Raw genomic sequence first — 17,890 nt, forward strand, 5'->3', positions numbered from 1 at the left:
GGTGTGTGTGTGTCTGTGTCTGTGTGTCTGTGTGTGTGCTGTGTTGTCTGTGTGTGTGTTTTGTGATTGTGGTGTGTGTGTGTCTGTGTCTGTGTGTGTGCGTGTGTGCGCGTGTGTGTGTGTGTGTTTGGTGATTGTGGTGTGTCTGTGTGTATGTGTGTGTGTGTGTGTGTGTGTGTGTGTGTGTTCCTTGCTTCTGGCGTTGTTGATAGAAGGTAAATGTTTAGGGCGGGCGGTGGAGAGAGAGAGAGAGAGCCGGCGGGGACAGACAACACAACCAGCCGCCTCGTAGCGACGCTCCCCGATTGGCTGTCTGGCGAACAGCATTGACAGAGACGTGCGACCTCTCCTCCGAGCCTTATAAATTATTTGCCACGAAGCGTTCAACAGTATTTCACTCAAGTGGACAACTAATTTAAATATGAATGTGTACATGGCTTACAGCCATACGGCTGGGGCCGAGCGGGCAACGATGCTCAGCTTACCGGTAAAATCTCTCTGAGGCCGGAGCGAATGAACTCATTCCTGATGTGAAGCCTGAAGTCCAGCTCGTCTGGAGACGTCACCAGAGCATTGATGAGCTGCATGCAGGCCACCTAGAATAAACACAGAGATAACATTTAGACTGGGAGATGGGAGGGTGAGGGAGGGGGGGGGGGTGAGATTGTGGGAGGGTGGGTGAGATGGGAGGGGGAGGGAGGGAGGGAGGGATGGGAGGGTCAGTGAGGGAGGGAGAGATGGGAGGGAGGATGGGTGATGGAGGGAGAGAGAGATGGGAGGGTCAGTGAGGGAGGGAGAGATGGGAGGGAGGATGGGTGATGGAGGGAGGGAGAGATGGGAGGGAGGATGGGTGATGGAGGGAGGGAGAGATGGGAGGGAGGATGGGTGATGGAGGGAGGGAGAGATGGGAGGGAGGATGGGTGATGGAGGGAGAGAGAGATGGGAGAGAGAATGAGAGGGAGACTGTGTGTGTGCGTGTGCGTGTGCGTGTGTGTGTGTGTGTGTCCGTCCAGCAGAAGTCATGTTGGGTGAATGGAGTCTCTCCTAAAGGAAACCAGGACACCAGAACTAACACATCTCTATTTTACTATCGTCACAAACTCTGAGTTCACAACAGCACACACAACCTCCCTGCCTGCACAAAGACGTGTGTGTGTCCGTGTGTGTCCGTCCAGCAGAACACATCTCTATTTTACTATCGTCACAAACTCTGAGTTCACAACAGCACACACAACCTCCATGCCTGCACAAAGACGTGTGTGTGTGTGTGTGTGTGTGTGTGTGTGTGACAGTCATTTTGAGGGCAGAGCTCAGTCTGTTGGAAGACGTTGCGTCCCATGTGAGATGGGTTATCATGAGGAAACCTGGACAGACAGGATCCAGTCCACTGGTCAGGAAAACACATTACAATCAATTATTGATCCTCTACCACTGATGCATTGGTGTGTGAAGTATGAAATAAGGACGTGGTGAGGTGAAGGGGGGGGGGGGGTGAGAGAGAGAGACAGGGCGTGCATGTGTGTGAGAGAGAGACAGAGAGAGACAGAGAGAGAGAGAGAGAGAGAGAGAGAGAGAGAGAGAGTGAGAGAGACACAGAGAGAGACAGAGAGAGAGAGAGAGAGAGAGAGAGAGAGAGAGAGAGAGAGAGAGAGAGAGACAGGGCGTGCATGTGTGAGAGAGAGAGAGAGAGAGAGAGAGAGAGAGACAGAGAGAGAGAGAGACAGAGAGAGAGAGAGAGAGACAGAGAGAGAGACAGAGAGACAGAGAGAGAGAGAGAGACAGAGAGACAGAGAGAGAGAGAGAGAGAGAGAGAGAGAGAGAGAAAGAGAGAGAGAGACAGGGCGTGCATGTGTGTGTGTGAAAGAGAGAGAGAGAGAGAGAGAGGGTGTGTGTGCGTGCATGATGAGAGGATGGAGACAGAGTGGTCTCTAGTTGATTGTCGTCGTGGTAAAACAGTCATTGCAGCACCGCAGTCAGAGAAGGGCACTTATTTGACGAGCGACTGGCATCGTACAGCGACATCAATAGTGATTGTGTTTTCACTCAGGGAAGGATGGATCCACTGTCTAATATATCACAGGGGAGTCATTTACACAGAGGGAACAGAGACACACTTTGGGATTAGATGGGACTAGGTAGAGAACAGATGGGACTAAGTAGAGAACAGATAGGGATTAGATGGGACTAGGTAGAGAACAGATGGGACTAGGTAGAGAACAGATGGGACTAGGTAGAGAACAGATGGGACTAGGTAGAGAACAGATGGGACTAGGTAGAGAACAGATGGGACTAGGTAGAGAACAGATGGGACTAGGTAGAGAACAGATGGGACTAGGTAGAGAACAGATGGGACTAGGTAGAGAACAGATAGGGATTAGATGGGACTAGGTAGAGAACAGATGGGACTAGGTAGAGAACAGATGGGACTAGGTAGAGAACAGATGGGACTAAGTAGAGAACAGATGGGACTAAGTAGAGAACAGATGGGACTAAGTAGAGAACAGATAGGGATTAGATGGGACTAAGTAGAGAACAGATGGGACTAAGTAGAGAACAGATAGGGATTAGATGGGACTAAGTAGAGAACAGATGGGACTAAGTAGAGAACAGATAGGGATTAGATGGGACTAGGTAGAGAACAGATGGGACTAAGTAGAGAACAGATGGGACTAAGTAGAGAACAGATAGGGATTAGATGGGACTAGGTAGAGAACAGATCGGGATTAGATGGGACTAAGTAGAGAACAGATCGGGACTAGATGGGACTAAGTAGAGAACAGATCGGGATTAGATGGGACTAAGTAGAGAACAGATCGGAATTAGATGGGACTAAGTAGAGAACAGATCGGGATTAGATGGGACTAAGTAGAGGACAGATAGGGATTAGATGGGACTGAGAACAGATAGGGATTAGATAGGACTAAGTAGAGAACAGATAGGGAATAGATGGGACTGAGAACAGATAGGGATTAGATGGGACTAAGTAGAGAACAGATAGGGATTAGATGGGACTAAGTAGAGAACAGATAGGGATTAGATGGGACTGAGAACAGATGGGGATTAGATGGGACTAAGTAGAGAACAGATGGGGATTAGATGGGACTAAGTAGAGAACAGATCGGGATTAGATGGGACTAAGTAGAGGACAGATAGGGATTAGATGGGACTAAGTAGAGAACAGATAGGGATTAGATGGGACTAAGTAGAGAACAGATAGGGAATAGATGGGACTGAGAACAGATAGGGATTAGATGGGACTAAGTAGAGAACAGATAGGGATTAGATGGGACTGAGAACAGACAGGGATTAGATGGGACTAAGTAGAGAACAGACAGGGATTAGATGGGACTGAGAACAGATCGGGATTAGATGGGACTAAGTAGAGAACAGATAGGGATTAGATGGGACTGAGAACAGATCGGGATTAGATGGGACTAAGTAGAGAACAGATAGGGATTAGATGGGACTAAGTAGAGACCAGACAGGGATTAGATGGGACTAAGTAGAGAACAGATCGGGATTAGATGGGACTAAGTAGAGAACAGATAGGGATTAGATGGGACTAAGTAGAGACCAGACAGGGATTAGTTGGGACTAAGTAGAGAACAGATAGGGATTAGATGGGACTGAGAACAGACAGGGATTAGATGGGACTAAGTAGAGAACAGATAGGGATTAGATGGGACTAAGTAGAGAACAGATAGGGATTAGATGGGACTGAGAACAGACAGGGATTAGATGGGACTAAGTACCCTCCAGTCAGACCAGTCCATCCACCCTCCAGTCAGACCACACCAGTCCATCCACTGACTGGAGGGTGGATGGACTGGCGTGGTCTGACTGGAGGGTGGATGGACTGGTCTGACTGGAGGGTGGATGGACTGGTGTGGTCTGACTGGAGGGTGGGTGGACTGGTGTGGTCTGACAGGAGGGTGGATTGGACTGTTCAGCAGCCTAGTCTACACTTTATCTCCTATCGTCTGTTCAGCAGCCTAGTCTACCCTTCATCTCCTATCGTCTATTCAGCAGCCTAGTCTACCCTTCATCTCCTATCGTCTGTTCAGCAGCCTAGTCTACCCTTCATCTCCTATCGTCTGTTCAGCAGCCTAGTCTACTCTTCATCTCCTATCGTCTGTTCAGCAGCCTAGTCTACCCTTCATCTCCTATCGTCTGTTCAGCAGCCTAGTCTACCCTTCATCTCCTATCGTCTGTTCAGCAGCCTAGTCTACCCTTCATCTTATATCGTCTGTTCAGCAGCCTAGTCTACCCTTCATCTCCTATCGTCTGTTCAGCAGCGTAGTCTACCCTTCATCTCCTATCGTCTGTTCAGCAGCCTAGTCTACCCTTCGTCTCCTATCGTCTGTTCAGCAGCCTAGTCTACCCTTCATCTCCTATCGTCTGTTCAGCAGCCTAGTCTACACTTTATCTCGTATTTATCCTCAAGTTACGACACCTTCCTGAAGTCAACTGCAGCGTGGGAGTAGAGGGGGGGTAATGAATCAGGGAGAAGCAGGGAACACAGCAGGGCTGCACACACACACACACACACACACACACACACACACACACACACACACACACAACAGAGAGAGATAAGAATAGCAGAGAGGCTGGTGTGAGTTATTACAACACAGGGTTAAAAGGGATCAGGGTCTCGTAGCTGAGAGGAGATAACAGCCCATCCTGATGGATCCACACCACTAAAAGGTCTGGAAACATGACCCTGGTGTTTAATGATACCAGACCTCCACCCTGGTGTTTAATGATACCAGACCTCCACCCTGGTGTTTAATGATACCAGACCTCCACCCTGGTGTTTAATGATACCAGACCTCCACCCTGGTGTTTAATGATACCAGACCTCCACCCTGGTGTTTAATGGTACCAGACCTCCACCCTGGTGTTTAATGATACCAGACCACCACCCTGGTGTTTAATGATACCAGACCTCCACCCTGGTGTTTAATGATACCAGACCACCACCCTGGTGTTTAATGATACCAGACCTCCACCCTCCTGTCAGACCAGACCTCCACCCTGGTGTTTAATGATACCAGACCTCCACCCTGGTGTTTAATGATACCAGACCTCCACCCTGGTGTTTAATGATACCAGACCACCACCCTCCTGTCAGACCAGACCTCCACCCTGGTGTTTAATGATACCAGACCTCCACCCTGGTGTTTAATGATACCAGACCATCACCCTGGTGTTTAATGATACCAGACCTCCACCCTGGTGTTTAATGATACCAGACCTCCACCCTGGTGTTTAATGATACCAGACCACCACCCTCCTGTCAGACCAGACCTCCACCCTGGTGTTTAATGATACCAGACCTCCACCCTGGTGTTTAATGATACCAGACCTCCACCCTGGTGTTTAATGATACCAGACCTCCACCCTGGTGTTTAATGATACCAGACCTCCACCCTGGTGTTTAATGATACCAGACCTCCACCCTGGTGTTTAATGATACCAGACCATCACCCTGGTGTTTAATGATACCAGACCACCACCCTGATGTTTAATGATACCAGACCTCCACCCTGGTGTTTAATGATACCAGACCTCCACCCTGGTGTTTAATGATACCAGACCATCACCCTGGTGTTTAATGATACCAGACCACCACCCTGATGTTTAATGATACCAGACCTCCACCCTGGTGTTTAATGATACCAGACCTCCACCCTCCTGTCAGACCAGACCTCCACCCTGATGTTTAATGATACCAGACCTCCACCCTGGTGTTTAATGATACCAGACCTCCACCCTGGTGTTTAATGATACCAGACCTCCACCCTGATGTTTAATGATACCAGACCACCACCTTGGTGTTTAATGATACCAGACCTCCACCCTGGTGTTTCATGATACCAGACCTCCACCCTGGTGTTTAATGATACCAGACCATCCACCCTGGTGTTTAATATATAGGGAATAGGGTCTAAAGTAGTGCACTATATAGGGAACAGGGTCTAAGGTAGTGCACTATATAGGGAATAGGGTCTAAGGTAGTGCACTATATAGGGAATAGGGTTCAATAGGGTTCTGGTATAAAGTAGTGCACAATATAAGGCTAGCTTTTTCAAGCAGAAATTTGCTTCCTGCAACACTAACTCAAAAAAGTTCTGGGACACTGTAAAGTCCATGGAGAATAAGAACACCTCCTCCCAGCTGCCCACTGCACTGAAGATAGGAAACACTGTCACCACTGATAAATCCACCATAATTGAGAATTTCAATAAGCATTTTTCTACGGCTGGCCATGCTTTCCACCTGGCTACTCCTACCCCGGACAACAGCACTGCACCCCCAACAGCAACTCGCCCAAGCCTTCCCCATTTCTCCTTCTCCCAAATCCATTCAGCTGATGTTCTGAAAGAGCTGCAAAATCTGGACCCCTACAAATCAGCCGGGCTAGACAATCTGGACCCTTTCTTTCTAAAATTATCTGCCGAAATTGTTGCCACCCCTATTACTAGCCTGTTCAACCTCTCTTTCGTGTCGTCTGAGATTCCCAAAGATTGGAAAGCAGCTGCGGTCATCCCCCTCTTCAAAGGGGGGGACACTCTTGACCCAAACTGCTACAGACCTATATCTATCCTACCGTGCCTTTCTAAGGTCTTCGAAAGCCAAGTCAACAAACAGATTACCGACCATTTCGAATCTCACCATACCTTCTCTGCTATGCAATCCGGTTTCAGAGCTGGTCATGGGTGCACCTCAGCCACGCTCAAGGTCCTAAACGATATCTTAACCGCCATCGATAAGAAACATTACTGTGCAGCCGTATTCATTGATCTGGCCAAGGCTTTCGACTCTGTCAATCACCATATCCTCATCGGCAGACTCGACAGCCTTGGTTTCTCAAATGATTGCCTCGCCTGGTTCACCAACTACTTCTCTGATAGAGTTCAGTGTGTCAAATCGGAGGGTCTGCTGTCCGGACCTCTGGCAGTCTCTATGGGGGTGCCACAGGGTTCAATTCTTGGACCGACTCTCTTCTCTGTATACATCAATGAGGTCGCTCTTGCTGCTGGTGAGTCCCTGATCCACCTCTACGCAGACGACACCATTCTGTATACTTCCGGCCCTTCTTTGGACACTGTGTTAACAACCCTCCAGGCAAGCTTCAATGCCATACAACTCTCCTTCCGTGGCCTCCAATTGCTCTTAAATACAAGTAAAACTAAATGCATGCTCTTCAACCGATCGCTACCTGCACCTACCCGCCTGTCCAACATCACTACTCTGGACGGCTCTGACTTAGAATACGTGGACAACTACAAATACTTAGGTGTCTGGTTAGACTGTAAACTCTCCTTCCAGACCCATATCAAACATCTCCAATCCAAAGTTAAATCTAGAATTGGCTTCCTATTTCGCAACAAAGCATCCTTCACTCATGCTGCCAAACATACCCTTGTAAAACTGACCATCCTACCAATCCTCGACTTTGGCGATGTCATTTACAAAATAGCCTCCAATACCCTACTCAACAAATTGGATGCAGTCTATCACAGTGCAATCCGTTTTATCACCAAAGCCCCATATACTACCCACCATTGCGACCTGTACGCTCTCGTTGGCTGGCCCTCGCTTCATACTCGTCGCCAAACCCACTGGCTCCATGTCATCTACAAGACCCTGCTAGGTAAAGTCCCCCCTTATCTCAGCTCGCTGGTCACCATAGCATCTCCCACCTGTAGCACACGCTCCAGCAGGTATATCTCTCTAGTCACCCCCAAAACCAATTCTTTCTTTGGCCGCCTCTCCTTCCAGTTCTCTGCTGCCAATGACTGGAACGAACTACAAAAATCTCTGAAACTGGAAACACTTATCTCCCTCACTAGCTTTAAGCACCAACTGTCAGAGCAGCTCACAGATTACTGCACCTGTACATAGCCCACCTATAATTTAGCCCAAACAACTACCTCTTTCCCAACTGTATTTAATTTTAATTAATTAATTTATTTTGCTCCTTTGCACCCCATTATTTTTTTATTTCTACTTTGCACATTCTTCCATTGCAAAACTACCATTCCAGTATTTTACTTGCTATATTGTATTTACTTTGCCATCATGGCCTTTTTTGCCTTTACCTCCCTTCTCACCTCATTTGCCCACATTGTATATAGACTTGTTTATACTGCATTATTGACTGTATGTTTGTTTTTACTCCATGTGTAACTCTGTGTCGTTGTATCTGTCGAACTGCTTTGCTTTATCTTGGCCAGGTCGCAATTGTAAATGAGAACTTGTTCTCAACTTGCCTACCTGGTTAAATAAAGGTGTTCTCAACTAGCCTACCTGGTTAAATAAAGGTAAAATAAAAAAATAAAAAAATAGGGAATAGGGTCTAAAGTAGTGCACTATATCGGGAATAGGGTCTAAGGTAGTGCACTATATCGGGAATAGGGTCTAAAGTAGTGCAATATATCGGGAATAGGGTCTAACGTAGTGCACTACATAGGGAATAGGGTTCTGGTATAAAGTAGTGCACTATATAGGGAATAGGGCTCCATTTGTGTTGCCACCAGAGGACTCAGCACTCAGAACTAAAGGACATGAGACCTTCGTTGTACAAATTATGATCCATGTAGATTATATTCTATATAAAACACATTATGACCCATGTAGATTATATTCCATGTAGATTATATTCCATATAAAACACATTATATTCCATGTAGATTATATTCCATGTAGATTATATTCCATGCACATTATATTCCATGTAGATTATATTACATATAGATTATATTCCATGTAGATTATATTCCATGTAGATTATATTCCATGTAGATTATATTCCATGTAGATTATATTCCATGTAGATTATATTCCATGTAGATTATATTCCATGTAGATTATATTCCATATAAAACACATTATATTCCATGTAGATTATATTCTATATAAAACACATTATATTCCATATAGATTATATTCCATGTAGATTATATTCCATGTAGATTATATTCCATGTAGATTATATTCCATATAAAACACATTATATTCCATGTAGATTATATTCTATATAAAACACATTATATTCCATATAGATTATATTCCATGTAGATTATATTCCATGCACATTATATTCCATGTAGATTATATTCTATATAAAACACATTATATTCCATAGATTATATTCCATGTAGATTATATTCCATGCACATTATATTCCATGTAGATTATATTACATATAGATTATATTCCATGTAGATTATATTCCATGTAGATTATATTCCATGTAGATTATATTCCATGTAGATTATATTCCATGTAGATTATATTACATATAGATTATATTCCATGTATATTATATTACATATAGATTATATTCCATGTAGATTATATTCCATGTAGATTATATTCCATGTAGATTATATTCCATGTAGATTATATTCCATGTAGATTATATTCCATGTAGATTATATTACATATAGATTATATTCCATGTAGATTATATTACATATAGATTATATTCCATATAGATTATATTCCATGTAGATTATATTCCATGTAGATTATATTCCATGTAGATTATATTCCATGTAGATTATATTACATATAGATTATATTCCATGTAGATTATATTCCATATAGATTATATTCCATGTAGATTATATTCTATATAAAATACATTGTGTGTTACTCTCCTTCTCAACACCATAATCAGATCAACTTGATCATAATTTATCTGTTCTGCATCTGGGTTTATCGTGTTGTGAAAGCATTGAGGCATATAGTTAATATGATTACACTCACCCTCCTTCTGCTAATGTGGACCTTACAACATACTGAATTATTAGAGATGGGAGGGGAGAGAGAGAGAGAGAGAGAGAGAGAGAGAGAGAGAGAGAGACAGAGGAGAAGAGAGAGACAGAGAGAGAAAAATAAAGACAGAGAGAGAGAAAGACAGAGAGAGAGAGAGAGGGAGAGAGGGAGAGAGAGAGACAGAGGAGAAGAGAGAGACAGAGAGAGAAAAATAAAGACAGAGAGAGAGAAAGACAGAGAGAGAGAGAGAGAGAGAGGGAGAGAGGGAGAGAGGGAGAGAGAGAGAGAGAGGAGAGAGAGAGAGAGAGAGAGAGGGGGAGAGAAGGAGAGAGAGGGAGAGAGGGGGAGAGGGAGAGAGAGAGAAAGACAGAGAGAGAGACAGAGAGGGAGACAGAGAGGGAGAGAGACAGGGCTGACCACTGTAGGTGAATGTGTATAGTAGGTGAATGTGTATAGTAGGTGAATGTGTATAGTACACAACATTAAGAATAGTTCATGTGAATCGTTTCATACTATTTCCCTCCTCATATCTTTTCTTTTTTGGCTTTGAAAACAACAACAACAACAACAACAACAACGCTGAGTGTCTGATTCCAGCAGCCGACCAAACGGCACCTTATTCCCTGTGTAGTGAACGACTTTCACCCATAGGGCTCTGGTCAAAAGCAGTGCACTACATAGGTAATAGGATGCCATTTGGGACCCTGGTTCTAGCAGCGAGTAAGGACCCCTTTGCACTTACTTGTAATTGGACGGAGCGATCTCTGAGTCCTTCTACGATTGGACTGAACCTCTCCGTGGCCCTGTGTTCTCCTGCTGTGGTGACGGCTTCAAGGACCTTCTCCAAACTAAATGGGAAAAACAAAACGCATGACCGGCCACACAAATGGCTCAAATGATTGGAACGCATTCACCTATCTACGACTCCACCTTGGGGATTTATCCATCTGTCTACGACTCCACCTTGGGGATTTATCCATCTGTCTATGACTCCACCTTGGGGATTTCTCCATCTGTCTATGACTCTAGGTCTCTGCCAACTGTCTTTCTGTCTATGACTCTAGGTCTCTGCCTACTGTCTTTCTGTCTATGACTCTAGGTCTCTGCCTACTGTCTTTCTGTCTATGACTCTAGGTCTCTGCCAACTGTCTTTCTGTCTATGACTCTAGGTCTCTGCCTACTGTCTTTCTGTCTATGACTCTAGGTCTCTGCCAACTGTCTTTCTGTCTATGACTCTAGCTCTCTGCCAACTGTCTTTCTGTCTACGACTCCACCTTGGGGATTTCTCCATCTGTCTATGACTCTAGGTCTCTGCCTACTGTCTTTCTGTCTATGACTCCAGCTCTCTGCCAACTGTCTTTCTGTCTATGACTCTAGGTCTCTGCCTACTGTCTTTCTGTCTATGACTCTAGGTCTCTGCCATCTACGACTCCAGCTCTCTGCCAACTGTCTTTCTGTCTATGACTCTAGCTCTATGCCTACTGTCTTTCTGTCTATGACTCTAGGTCTCTGCCAACTGTCTACGACTCCAGCTCTCTGCCATCTGTCTACGACTCCAGCTCTCTGCCATCTACGACTCCAGCTCTCTGCCATCTACGACTCCAGCTCTCTGCCAACTGACCCTCAGCCTCTTCCCTGTTCAACTGTACTGTAGTCAGACTTTAAACAGGTCAATGATCATGGACTCGCTGCTCAGATGCTGTGGATGAGTTTTACCATTTAGCTGGTTCTCCACCACGTGTACATCAGGTAGAGGAAGATGAGCAGGAGAGAGATGGAGAACATGGGTGATGGAGGACAGGTGAAGGAGGAGAGGATAGATAACATGGGTGATGGAGGAGAACAGAGGATAGATAACATGGGTGATGGAGGACAGGTGAAGGAGAACAGAGGATAGATCACATGGGTGATGGAGGAGAACAGAGGATAGAGAACATGGGTGATGGAGGACAGGTGAAGGAGGAGAGGATAGATAACATGGGTGATGGAGGAGAACAGAGGATAGATAACATGGGTGATGGAGGACAGGTGAAGGAGAACAGAGGATAGATCACATGGGTGATGGAGGAGAACAGAGGATAGAGAACATGGGTGATGGAGGACAGGTGAAGGAGAAGAGGATAGATAACATGGGTGATGGAGGACAGGTGAAGGAGGAGAGGATAGATAACATGGGTGATGGAGGAGAACAGAGGATAGATAACATGGGTGATGGAGGACAGGTGAAGGAGAACAGAGGATAGATCACATGGGTGATGGAGGAGAACAGAGGATAGATAACATGGGTGACGGAGGACAGGTGGAGGAGAACAGAGGATAGATAACATGGGTGATGGAGGAGAACAGAGGATAGATAACATGGGTGACGGAGGACAGGTGAAGGAGAACAGAGGATAGATAACATGGGTGATGGAGGACAGGTGAAGGAGGAGAGGATAGATCACATGGGTGATGGAGGACAGGTGAAGGAGGAGAGGATAGATAACATGGGTGATGGAGGACAGGTGAAGGAGGAGAGGATAGATAACATGGGTGACGGAGGAGAACAGAGGATAGATAACATGGGTGATGGAGGACAGGTGAAGGAGGAGAGGATAGATAACATGGGTGACGGAGGGGAACAGAGGATAGATAACATGGGTGATGGAGGACAGGTGAAGGAGGAGAGGATAGATAACATGGGTGATGGAGGACAGGTGAAGGAGAACAGAGGATAGATAACATGGGTGATGGAGGACAGGTGAAGGAGAACAGAGGATAGATAACATGGGTGACGGAGGACAGGTGAAGGAGGAGAGGATAGATAACATGGGTGACGGAGAACAGGTGAAGGAGGAGAGGATAGATAACATGGGTGACGGAGGACAGGTGAAGGAGAACAGAGGACAGCTAGAGGAAGTCATGTGAGGGCAGAGTGAGGCAGGGATGGGGACCTACGTGTTCTCCTCGCCCACAATGCAGATGGCTGACAGCAGCTTGACCACGTCGGTCATCATGGCGGGCTGGGTGGGGTCGATAGCTCGGGCCAACAGGGACAGACACTTCTCCTCTGACAGGATACGCTCCAAACCATACTAGAACCAGACAACAGATCACATGTTAGATAGACGCTCCACCCATACTAGAACCAGACGACAGATCACGTTAGATACTCTCCACACCATACTAGAACCAGACAACATGTTAGATAGACGCTCCACCCATACTAGAACCAGACAACATGTTAGATAGACGCTCCACCCATACTAGAACCAGACAACAGATCACGTTAGATAGACGCTCCACCCATACTAGAACCAGACGACAGATCACGTTAGATACTCTCCACACCATACTAGAACCAGACAACATGTTAGATAGACTCTCCACACCATACTAGAACCAGACAACATGTTAGATAGACTCTCCACCCATACTAGAACCAGACAACATGTTAGATAGACTCTCCACCCATACTAGAACCAGACAACATGTTAGATAGACTCTCCACCCATACTAGAACCAGACAACAGATCACGTTAGATAGACGCTCCAAACCATACTAGAACCAGACATCATTAAAACACAGCAGATAACACAGCCATCATTAAAACACAGCAGATAACACAGCCATCATTAAAACACAGCAGATAACACAGCCATCATTAAAACACAGCCATCATTAAACCACATGGTTTAACACAGCAGATAAAACAGCCATCATTAAAACACAGCAGATAACACAGCCATCATTAAACCACATGGTTTAACACAGCAGATAACACAGCCATCATTAAAACACAGCAGATAACACAGCCATCATTAAAACACATGGTTTAACACAGCAGATAACACAGCCATCATTAAATCACAGCAGATAACACAGCCATCATTAAAACACAGCAGATAACACAGCCATCATTAAAACACAGCCATCATTAAAACACATGGTTTAACACAGCAGATAACACAGCCATCATTAAATCACAGCAGATAACACAGCCATCATTAAAACACAGCAGATAACACAGCCATCATTAAAACACAGCCATCATTAAAACACATGGTTTAACACAGCCATCATTAAAACACAGCTGATAACACAGCCATCATTAAAACACATGGTTTAACACAGCAGATAACACAGCCATCATTAAAACACATGGTTTAACACAGCAGATAACACAGCCATCATTAAATCACAGCAGATAACACAGCCATCATTAAAACACAGCAGATAACACAGCCATCATTAAAACACAGCAGATAACACAGCCATCATTAAAACACAGCCATCATTAAAACACATGGTTTAACACAGCAGATAACACAGCCATCATTAAAACACAGCAGATATGGTTTAACACAGCAGATAACACAGCCATCATTAAATCACAGCAGATAACACAGCCATCATTAAAACACATGGTTTAACACAGCCATCATTAAAACACAGCAGATAACACAGCCATCATTAAAACACATTGTTTAACACAGCCATCATTAAAACACATGGTTTAACACAGCCATCATTAAAACACATGGTTTAACACAGCAGATAACACAGCCATCATTAAAACACAGCAGATAACACAGCCATCATTAAAACACAGCTGATAACACAGCCATCATTAAAACACATGGTTTAACACAGCAGATAACACAGCCATCATTAAAACACATGGTTTAACACAGCAGATAACACAGCCATCATTAAATCACAGCAGATAACACAGCCATCATTAAAACACATGGTTTAACACAGCCATCATTAAAACACAGCAGATAACACAGCCATCATTAAAACACATTGTTTAACACAGCCATCATTAAAACACATGGTTTAACACAGCCATCATTAAAACACATGGTTTAACACAGCAGATAACACAGCCATCATTAAAACACAGCAGATAACACAGCCATCATTAAAACACAGCTGATAACACAGCCATCATTAAAACACATGGTTTAACACAGCAGATAACACAGCCATCATTAAAACACATGGTTTAACACAGCAGATAACACAGCCATCATTAAATCACAGCAGATAACACAGCCATCATTAAAACACAGCAGATAACACAGCCATCATTAAAACACAGTAGATTACACATCCATCATTATAACACAGCCATCATTAAAACACAGCAGATAACACAGCCATCATTAAAACACATGGTTTAACACAGCCATCATTAAAACACAGCTGATAACACAGCCATCATTAAAACACATGGTTTAACACAGCAGATAACACAGCCATCATTAAAACACAGCAGATAACACAGCCATCATTAAAACACAGCTGATAACACAGCCATCATTAAAACACAGCAGATATCACAGCCATCATTAAAACACAGCAGATAACACAGCCATCATTAAAACACATTGTTTAACACAGCCATCATTAAAACACATGGTTTAACACAGCCATCATTAAAACACAGCAGATAACACAGCCATCATTAAAACACAGCAGATAACACAGCCATCATTAAAACACAGCCATCATTAAACCACATGGTTTAACACAGCAGATAAAACAGCCATCATTAAAACACAGCAGATAACACAGCCATCATTAAACCACATGGTTTAACACAGCAGATAACACAGCCATCATTAAAACACAGCAGATAACACAGCCATCATTAAAACACATGGTTTAACACAGCAGATAACACAGCCATCATTAAATCACAGCAGATAACACAGCCATCATTAAAACACAGCAGATAACACAGCCATCATTAAAACACAGCCATCATTAAAACACATGGTTTAACACAGCAGATAACACAGCCATCATTAAATCACAGCAGATAACACAGCCATCATTAAAACACAGCAGATAACACAGCCATCATTAAAACACAGCCATCATTAAAACACATGGTTTAACACAGCCATCATTAAAACACAGCTGATAACACAGCCATCATTAAAACACATGGTTTAACACAGCAGATAACACAGCCATCATTAAAACACATGGTTTAACACAGCAGATAACACAGCCATCATTAAATCACAGCAGATAACACAGCCATCATTAAAACACAGCAGATAACACAGCCATCATTAAAACACAGCAGATAACACAGCCATCATTAAAACACAGCCATCATTAAAACACATGGTTTAACACAGCAGATAACACAGCCATCATTAAAACACAGCAGATATGGTTTAACACAGCAGATAACACAGCCATCATTAAATCACAGCAGATAACACAGCCATCATTAAAACACATGGTTTAACACAGCCATCATTAAAACACAGCAGATAACACAGCCATCATTAAAACACATTGTTTAACACAGCCATCATTAAAACACATGGTTTAACACAGCCATCATTAAAACACATGGTTTAACACAGCAGATAACACAGCCATCATTAAAACACAGCAGATAACACAGCCATCATTAAAACACAGCTGATAACACAGCCATCATTAAAACACATGGTTTAACACAGCAGATAACACAGCCATCATTAAAACACATGGTTTAACACAGCAGATAACACAGCCATCATTAAATCACAGCAGATAACACAGCCATCATTAAAACACATGGTTTAACACAGCCATCATTAAAACACAGCAGATAACACAGCCATCATTAAAACACATTGTTTAACACAGCCATCATTAAAACACATGGTTTAACACAGCCATCATTAAAACACATGGTTTAACACAGCAGATAACACAGCCATCATTAAAACACAGCAGATAACACAGCCATCATTAAAACACAGCTGATAACACAGCCATCATTAAAACACATGGTTTAACACAGCAGATAACACAGCCATCATTAAAACACATGGTTTAACACAGCAGATAACACAGCCATCATTAAATCACAGCAGATAACACAGCCATCATTAAAACACAGCAGATAACACAGCCATCATTAAAACACAGTAGATTACACATCCATCATTATAACACAGCCATCATTAAAACACAGCAGATAACACAGCCATCATTAAAACACATGGTTTAACACAGCCATCATTAAAACACAGCTGATAACACAGCCATCATTAAAACACATGGTTTAACACAGCAGATAACACAGCCATCATTAAAACACAGCAGATAACACAGCCATCATTAAAACACAGCTGATAACACAGCCATCATTAAAACACAGCAGATATCACAGCCATCATTAAAACACAGCAGATAACACAGCCATCATTAAAACACATTGTTTAACACAGCCATCATTAAAACACATGGTTTAACACAGCCATCATTAAAACACAGCAGATAACACAGCCATCATTAAAACACAGCAGATAACACAGCCATCATTAAAACACAGCCATCATTAAACCACATGGTTTAACACAGCAGATAAAACAGCCATCATTAAAACACAGCAGATAACACAGCCATCATTAAACCACATGGTTTAACACAGCAGATAACACAGCCATCATTAAAACACAGCAGATAACACAGCCATCATTAAAACACATGGTTTAACACAGCAGATAACACAGCCATCATTAAATCACAGCAGATAACACAGCCATCATTAAAACACAGCAGATAACACAGCCATCATTAAAACACAGCCATCATTAAAACACATGGTTTAACACAGCAGATAACACAGCCATCATTAAAACACAGCAGATAACACAGCCATCATTAAAACACAGCAGATATCACAGCCATCATTAAAACACAGCTGATAACACAGCCATCATTAAAACACATGGTTTAACACAGCAGATAACACAGCCATCATTAAAACACATGGTTTAACACAGCAGATAACACAGCCATCATTAAATCACAGCAGATAACACAGCCATCATTAAAACACAGCAGATAACACAGCCATCATTAAAACACAGCAGATAACACAGCCATCATTAAAACACAGCCATCATTAAAACACATGGTTTAACACAGCAGATAACACAGCCATCATTAAAACACAGCAGATATGGTTTAACACAGCAGATAACACAGCCATCATTAAATCACAGCAGATAACACAGCCATCATTAAAACACATGGTTTAACACAGCCATCATTAAAACACAGCAGATAACACAGCCATCATTAAAACACATTGTTTAA

The 17,890-nt window shown here is 43.4% G+C and overlaps 1 protein-coding gene across 2 annotated transcripts in view; it reads right to left on the reverse strand.

Annotated features, from left to right (window-relative positions):
• Window positions 1-461: 461 nt before the first annotated feature.
• diaph3 (diaphanous-related formin 3) overlaps window positions 462-17,890 on the reverse strand; it is a 228,149-nt gene continuing 210,720 nt past the window's right edge. For both annotated transcript variants that reach the window (XM_031820806.1, XM_031820805.1), the window contains 3 exons: window positions 12,727-12,863; window positions 10,532-10,637; window positions 462-596 (listed from right to left, as the gene is read on the reverse strand). In XM_031820806.1, coding sequence (XP_031676666.1) covers window positions 477-596; window positions 10,532-10,637; window positions 12,727-12,863 — 363 coding nt within the window. In that variant the 3' untranslated portion in view covers window positions 462-476. The remainder of the gene's footprint in view (window positions 597-10,531; window positions 10,638-12,726; window positions 12,864-17,890) is intronic.

The sequence above is a fragment of the Oncorhynchus kisutch genome, unplaced genomic scaffold (assembly GCF_002021735.2).
Source record: "Oncorhynchus kisutch isolate 150728-3 unplaced genomic scaffold, Okis_V2 scaffold3667, whole genome shotgun sequence".
NCBI classification, from domain to species: domain Eukaryota; kingdom Metazoa; phylum Chordata; class Actinopteri; order Salmoniformes; family Salmonidae; genus Oncorhynchus; species Oncorhynchus kisutch.